The sequence below is a fragment of the Heterodontus francisci genome, chromosome 34 (genome assembly GCF_036365525.1).
Source record: "Heterodontus francisci isolate sHetFra1 chromosome 34, sHetFra1.hap1, whole genome shotgun sequence".
Classification (NCBI taxonomy): Eukaryota; Metazoa; Chordata; class Chondrichthyes; order Heterodontiformes; family Heterodontidae; genus Heterodontus; species Heterodontus francisci.
In genome coordinates, this window is record NC_090404.1 from 23,580,502 (window position 1) to 23,588,607 (window position 8,106).

Genomic DNA, 8,106 nt, shown 5'->3' on the forward strand with positions numbered 1-8,106 from the left:
AGAGGACAAAAGAGCTCAAGAGTGAGAGCGATTGCCCTTGACATCAAGGCAGCATTTGACTGAGTATGGCATCAAGGAGCCCCAGCAAAACTTGAGTCAATGGGAATCGGGGGAAAACTCCCCGCTGATTGTTGGAGGTCAATCACCAGGGAAGATAAATGTAGGTCCCTGACGGTCAGAAACGGGGGAAATTATAATGGAGAACAAAGAAATAGCAGAACAAGTAAACACGGATTTTGGTTCTGTCTCCACAAAGGAGGACACAAATAACCTCCCAGAAATGTTTGGGAACCAAAGGTCTAATGAGAGGGAGGAACTGAAGGAAATGATTATTATTTTTTTTTAAAGTGCTAGGGAAATTAATGGTGTGAAAGACTGACAAATACCCAAGGCCTGATAACCTGCATCTCAGAGTACTAAAGGAAGTGGCCCTGGAAATACTAGATGCATTGGTGGTCATCTTCCAAACTTCTGTCGACTCTGGAGCAGTTCCTACAGATGGAGGGTGCCACATGTAACCCCACTATTTAAAAAAGGATGGAGAGAATAAACAGGGAACTACAGACTAATTAGCCTTACATCAGTAGTGGGGGGAATGCTAGAGTCTATTATAATGGATATGATAGCAATACACCTGGAAAGCACAAACGGGATTGGGCAAAGTCAGAATGGGTTTGTGAAAGGGAAGTCATGCTTAACAAATCTACTGGAGATTTGTGAGGATGCAACTAGTCTAAAAGACAAGGGAGAACCAGTGGATGTGGTATATTTTGATTTTCAGAAATCTTTTGATAAAGTGCCACATTAGAGGTCAGTGTGCAAAATTTAAGCAATTGGGATTGGGGGTAATATACTGGCATGGATTGAGGATTGGTTGACAGACAGGAAACAGAGAGTAGGAATAAATGGGTCTTTTTCTGGGTGGCAGGCAGTGACTCGTGGGATACCGCAGGGATCAGTGCTTGGGCCCCAGCTTTTCACAATATATATTAATGATTTGGGTGAGAGAACTAAATGTAATATTTCCAAGTTTGCAGACGACACAAAGCTGGGGGGCAGGGGGGAATTAATCTGTGAGGAGGATCAAAGAGGCTCTAATGTAATTTGGACAAGTTGGGTGAGTGGGCAAATGCATGGCAGATGCGGTATAACATGGATAAATGTGAGGCTATCCACTTTGATTTTAATAATATAAAGGCAGATTATAATGAATGGTGATAGATTGGGAAAGGGGGAGGTGCAACGAGACATTGGAGTCCTCGTACACCAGTCGCTGAAAACAAGCATTCAGGTGCGGCAAGCAATTAGGATGGCGAATGGCATGTTGGCCTTCATTGCAAGAGGATTTGAGTACAGGAGCAAGGATGTCTCACAGAAGTTATACAGGGCCTTGGTGAGACCACATCTGGAGTTTTGGTCTCAGTACCTGAGGAAGTATGTTCTTGCTTTGGAGGCAGTGCAAAGAAGATTTAATAGGCTGATTCCTGGGATGGCAGGATTCACGAATGAGGAGAGTTTGGGTCGACTAGGCCTATATTCAGTACAGTTTAGAAGAATTAGAGGGAATCTCATTGAAACCTATCAAATTCTAACAGGACTAGACAGGCTAGATGCAGGTAGGATGTTCCCGCTGGCTGGGGAGTTCAGAACTAGGGGCCACAGTCTCAGGATACGTGGTATGCCATTTAGAACCGTGATGAGGAGAAATTTCTTCACTCAGAGGATGGTGAACCTATGGAATTCTCTACCGCAGAAGGCAGTGGAGGACAAGTCATTAAATATATTAAAGAAGGAGATACATATGCCAAAGGGATCAAGATATATGGGGAGAAAGCACGAACAGGGTACAGAATTAGAGGATCAGCCATGATCTTTTTGAATGCTCCTATTTTGTATGTTTCCTTGTTTCCATCTCAATTCCAGGACATCACTAAAGGAGTTCCTCAGGGTAGTGTCCTTGATCCAACCATCTTCAGCTACTTCATTAATGACCATCTTTCAATCATAAGGTTAGAAGTAGGGATGTTCGCTGATGTCTGAACAATGTTCAGCACCATTCGTGAATCCTCAGATACTGAAGCATTCCATGTTGAAATGCAGCAAGACCTGGACAATATCCAGACTTGGGCTGATAGGTGGAAAGTAATATTCGCGCCACACAATGACCAACTTCGACAAGACAGAATCCAACCATCTCCCCTCGACATTCAATGGCATTACGATCGCTGAATCCCCCTCTAACAACATCCTGAACATTATCATTCACCAGAAACTTATCTGGAGTAGCCATGGAGTACCGTGGCTACATGAGCAGGTCAGAGGCTAGGAATCCTGCGGAGAATAACTCACCTCCTGACTCCCCAAAGTCTGTCCACCATCTGCAAGGCACACGTCAGGAGTGTGATGGAATACTCTCCACCTACCTGGATGGGTGCAGCTCCAACAACACTCAAGAAGATCGACACAATCCAGGACAAAGCAGCCCGTTTGATTGGCACCCCACCCGCAAACATTCACACCCTCCACCACTGACGCACGTGTACCATCTACAAGATGCACAGCAGCAACGCACTAAGGCCACTCTGTCAACACCTTCCAAACCCACAACCTCTACCACCTAGAAGGACAAGGGCAGCAGATACGCGGGAACACCACCACCTGCAAGTTAGAGCATGGCTACCCGATGTGAATCCGGCTCGATAGCGGAATAAAATTAAAGAACTTGGTCTGGGGTTGGGCTCAGGTCGGATGTGGTTCTGTTGGTCTCGGGTCGGGTTTCATTTGCTGACCCGAGCAGGCTTTTACTGCAAGTTCCCCTCCAAGCCAGACACCATCCTGACTTGGAACTATATCGCCATTCCTTTACCGTCGCTGGGTCAAAGTCCTGGATCTCCCTTCCTAACAGCACTGTGGGTGTACCAACCCACATTGACCGCTGCAGTTCAAGAAGGCAGCTCACTGCCACCTTTTTGTGAGCATTAAGGGATGTGCAATAAATGCTGGTCTGGCCAGCGACGCCCACATCCCATGAAATTAATTTAAAAAGATTCAAATGTACTAATAATAGGAGATTGACTGATCAATGTTGCTTTCCCCTCTTCCAGGTGTTTGGTCAATGGGGTCAGTTGTTGGTTAGAATCCTTCCATCTACGAAAAATGATGGACATGCAGCAAACAATCCATTTAAGTAGGGTGTCTTCTCTTGGTGCACGTTTGTTGGTGGCTGCAAAGGCAAATCCTTGAGAGACAAGTTCTGCCACAAATGCTGCACCTGAAGCTACCAAGTGATGCTGTGACCTGTTGTTTTTGGACATCGGTATCTATTGTCAAGATTCTGAAACCACTGGTCATCATGGCAGTTCACGCCAGTTTACAGATAGTGTCGCTATTTCCTTCTTTCACCAGCAAGTGACTCCCAGTGCGATAATTGATATTGAAGGCCTTCATGTCACATTTGCAAGCATCCTTGAAGCAGAGCTTTTTGCACCCCACTGGTTGTCTGGCCCCAGCTACCTCATGCATAAGGCTCTTTGGTATGTGGCCATCTTTGAATATGTGGATGTGGCCGATCTGCCAAAGCTGCCTCCGTTTGATTAGTGCCAATGCACTTGGGAGCTCTGCCTTTGAGGTGACTGCCATGTTGTGATACGTTCTGCCAAGATATGCCCATAATGTGCCATACAGCAAGGTGCTGTGAACACAGGCTTTATAAATCATCATCTTGGTACTAAGGGTCAGCTTGGTGTTATCCCATGTGCGTTTCCCGTGTCAGCGAAAGGCTGTACCTGCATTCCCTATCCGTGCTCTGCACCAAAGCACAGATTATTTGTCTCTGTGAACCCACGGCAGCAGAATTTGCTAACCATATCCAATGGGGTGTTATTTAGTGTAATCAAGGTGGATATGCAACATCTTGTCTCATTAACACGGTTTTCCATGCTGAACTAAACCTCTGCACAATGATTGTGACCCTGTTGAACCTGACCTCTCCATACTAATTAGAACTGCCCAACCTCAACCGGTCCACAATAAATGTAAACTTACTCAACTAGATACATCTCCATTGAATATAACCATGCAGAACTTGACCATCAATACTGAAGACAACCGTGCTGAGCTACATGTTTCCACACAAAACATAAATGTGCAAAAGTACCGTGCTGACCCCGAGTGGTCCACACTAAATGCAGTCAGCTGCGTTCAAGTGGATGCACCGTCTCAGGGGGATTTGGAGTCAGATGCATATGATCCAGCATCAAACGGACTGGAGATGAATAGTGATCAGGAACCAGAACGTGGTTGGAGTTTATCTCTCGTCAGTTATGCCTTTTGTTGTGTGCAATTAAACTCAGGATTAAAGGGTTTAAACCCGGGGATTCACTTTCACCATTACAACCACTTATTAAACTTTGCATTATTGTAACTGTAATTAGGATCATATTGTTGTCTCTGGGTATTTCACTTTAAAGCCGTGTCAGATCCCTTGAAAAACATTTCATTCCATCAAACCAAAAACACGAGACTAGCAGCAGCTGCAGTAATCTGTTTGTTTCAATTAATGTAATTAGTGTAAAAGATTACACCATCTGATTACATCCCTGGAGCCTGACATCAGGTATAGATAGGAAAATCTTTGCGTGTAGTTCACAGCGTGCTCAGAGCTTCTGCTAGAAATGCATGGATCAGCAAAAGGTCTGGTGTTTGCCATTTACTATCCTGTCCTTGCAGCTATTGGAGTTCCAGGTATAGCATTGTACTTAGATGTTAGTTATGGAAATTAGTGATTAACTTTGTCCCTGCTTTACTTACTGCTAGCGTTATGGGTATCCTTTCTTTCCTTTATTGGGTCAAGTTCCCAACTTTCATGAGAAGATTTCTTCCATCCAATTGTAATTTCTGTTATTTTACAGTTTCATTTCCCACTTTAACCGAATTATATCTCCATTTTAATATAATTCCTTGGATATAATTTTCTGTCATCAATGTTATAATTTCTGCCTTTAGAAGTGGCATTAATGGTATGATTTCTTTGCATTACCAGTGTATTTTCTCCCACTTTCCAGTATCACTTTCTAATTTGGCGGCACAATTTCTCCCCTTCAGTGGTATCATTTTCCCATGAATCAGTAGCATTTCTCCTACGTGAATGTATAATTAAATTCTTCTCACTGTATAAGATCTCCATTTTACGTGTGCCATTTTACATGGAAAATGTAGTTATTTTCCTGACACTGCTACTGTGGATGAATTATCACATTGTTCTCACGGTATAAATGTTGTTCTATTGTGCTGATGGCACTGTTACTGTGGGTGAATTATCACACTGCTGTCATGGTGTAAACGTAGTTCTGTTGCGCAATTGTTCCTGATGTTGTGGGTAAATTATCACACTGCTATCACAGTGCATACGCAGATCTATTGTGTTATTGACACTGTGGTTGCATTATTACACTGTAAGCACGGTGTAAATGGAGTTTTATTGCACTATTGCCACTGTTACTTTGGGAGAACAGGCAAAATGTTAACACGGTTAGATGGAGTTCTGTTGTGCTCCTGACAGTGTTACTGCGAGTGAATTATCACTGTTACCACAGTGTACGTCGAGGTCTACTGTATCAATAACATTGGCACCAGTTGTATGATTTGCATAAATATTTCACTGATTTAAATTATTCAACAATTAAATAATTCCTGTGTGAATTTAATGAGTGGATTCATTGAAGCGACATTATTTGATATCGACTCATTAACAGAAATATAAGCAATGTAATAAGTGGACGTTTTATGAATTAATCTGTACTCACCCTAAACTCACCGAGCGCAGTGTATCTGTTCTCAGTCTCTAACTCTCACTGTTACTGCCCAGCTCTCCTCTTCTACATTAGCTGCTCATATTTGCTGTACAGTGTGTTCTACTGAGTTTGAAAGCTCCAAGCCCCTGATAATATTCTGGATGGTTCCTGTCTTCTATCTTTTCTTCATAATTTGTGAGGCTGAAAACTGGTGGCCCCTCATGCATCTGAATATAAAAGTTACAATTTCAATACCCAGTACAGGACAAACCTGATCACAGATGCCATCAGTACAGTGCAGCACAGTACTGCGGAAATGCTGCAGTATAGGAGGGGACCTTTCCTCAAATAAAACCTCATAATCCAGCTGCTGATTAACGGGAGAAGTGCTTGGAGTTATCATGACTTCTTCAGCCCCTCCGGAAAGTCAGGAAACACAAATTGGCCATTCGGTTCCCTCTGTTGGAAAATCGTTTCAAACATGTTGACAGTCGAATTTTCGAACAATGAACCTTTCCACAGTAATTCGTTGGATGAGGATCTTTATTTCCTGAGCAGGATATAATCCGTTTTAAATGCAAGTTTTCCCTAGTTTCCACTTTTATTGTCGGTTAATGTATTATTTACCCTCTGAAATATCTTCTAGAATATGTTACACTGATGTTATTTTTCTGGTCTGTTTGATGTCATCATTTTGGTTTCAATGTGTTTCCGATGCCTTCTTGTTCTCCATTCTATTTGATTGTATTATTTTACATTCTGATGATATTGACCTTCTTATTTTGAATCCAAATGATTATTTTAAACACTGATGCAAGTGCTAGGAGGTTAAGCGATAGAATTACACTCGGGATTATGTGTCAAATCTGTGAATTTCACACAAGATTTTGTGAAACGGATCATTTTGTTTGAAGTCGGACCAGTAATTTTTCTGTTCTCCCTTGCTCACACACATACACCCTTCCTCTTTCTCTCAGTCTCTCTGTCTCTATTACAGCTAACTTGGCAGTGATTGTGATCCTGTCCCGAGAAAGATGTGGTCTCTCCAGATGTATCACTTACTACCTGATGTCCATGGCAGTGACGGATCTCCTGGTCATGATCACCGTTGTAATATTAAACCGAGTTGTTGGCATTTATTTTCCGCTCAGTTTCCTATTCATCACACCCATATGCAGTTTCCGTATTGCCCTAAACTATGCAATAATAGACAGTTCTGTCTGGTTAACAGTCGCTTTCACCTTTGATCGATTTGTGGCCATTTGTTGCCAGAAGCTGAAAATAAAATACTGCACTGAGAAAACGGCGGCTCGGGTTATAGGAATTGTGTCCACACTGAGCTGTTTAATATATACTTTCTTGTATTTTATATATGAACCTTTGTATATAATTAACAATACACCCTGGTTCTGTAGCATAAAAGTAATATTTTATACGTCACCTGCATGGACCGCATATGACTGGATTCGCCGCATTTCAACTCCTTGTCTCCCATTCATTCTGATTTTATTACTCAATGCTCTGACAGTCAGACACATTCTAATGGCCAGTAGAGCTCGCAGGAGACTCCGGGCCCACAGCCATGTAGAGACTCAGAGTGACCCAGAGATGGAGAAGCGGAGAAAGTCCATTGTTTTACTCTTCGCCATCTCGGGCAGTTTCATCCTGCTATATTTGTTACTTGTTATAAATTTCCTTTATGTCCGAATTGCGAAACTTAATTATTTCTCCGGTTCCAATTTCAACAAATCAAATTTTGTTCTGGACCAATGTGGATATATGCTTCAGCTTTTGAGTTCCTGCATCAATCCATTTATTTATGCAGGGACTCAGAGCAAATTCAGAGAAGAGTTAAAGAATGGAGTGAAATATCCACTGACTCTAATTCTTAAATTGTGTAAACAATGAAAATTGTGAAATCCAACATGAAATGCATATCATATTCCACCCATTGTTGTTCTTCTGCAAGTCACATACGGCTTCCACTCACAGAAAATAAAATTGTCACTTGCTTTGAGATCCTTTCCATTGTGTGAATTTAAGAATGCTTAAGCAACGCATTCCCATCAGCCCCCAGGGTCCAGAAGTATCGCTACATTCATGTGGGAGACAGAGATTCCGACTTCTGTCTGTTATTAGATATCAAGTTTAACTGTTCAATGAAGGGACATCAATATCCCTGCTGGAAATGATTTGTGACTGAAGGGTAGTGTACGATTATTAGATTACCAGAAGTTACTAACCAGAATATAAAATGTAGCCACTATAAACTAACAACTGACTCTTTGTTATAAACTAATGCTTAGTTTCAGGC

The 8,106-nt window shown here is 42.1% G+C and overlaps 1 protein-coding gene across 1 annotated transcript; it reads left to right on the plus strand.

Moving 5' to 3' along the window:
• Positions 1 to 4,673: 4,673 nt before the first annotated feature.
• Positions 4,674 to 7,700, plus strand: LOC137348735 (probable G-protein coupled receptor 139). Its single transcript, XM_068013989.1, has 2 exons — positions 4,674 to 4,743; positions 6,790 to 7,700. The coding sequence occupies exons 1-2, from the start codon at positions 4,674 to 4,676 to the stop codon at positions 7,698 to 7,700; spliced, it is 981 nt and encodes a 326-aa protein (XP_067870090.1).
• The last annotated feature ends 406 nt before the right edge of the window (positions 7,701 to 8,106 follow it).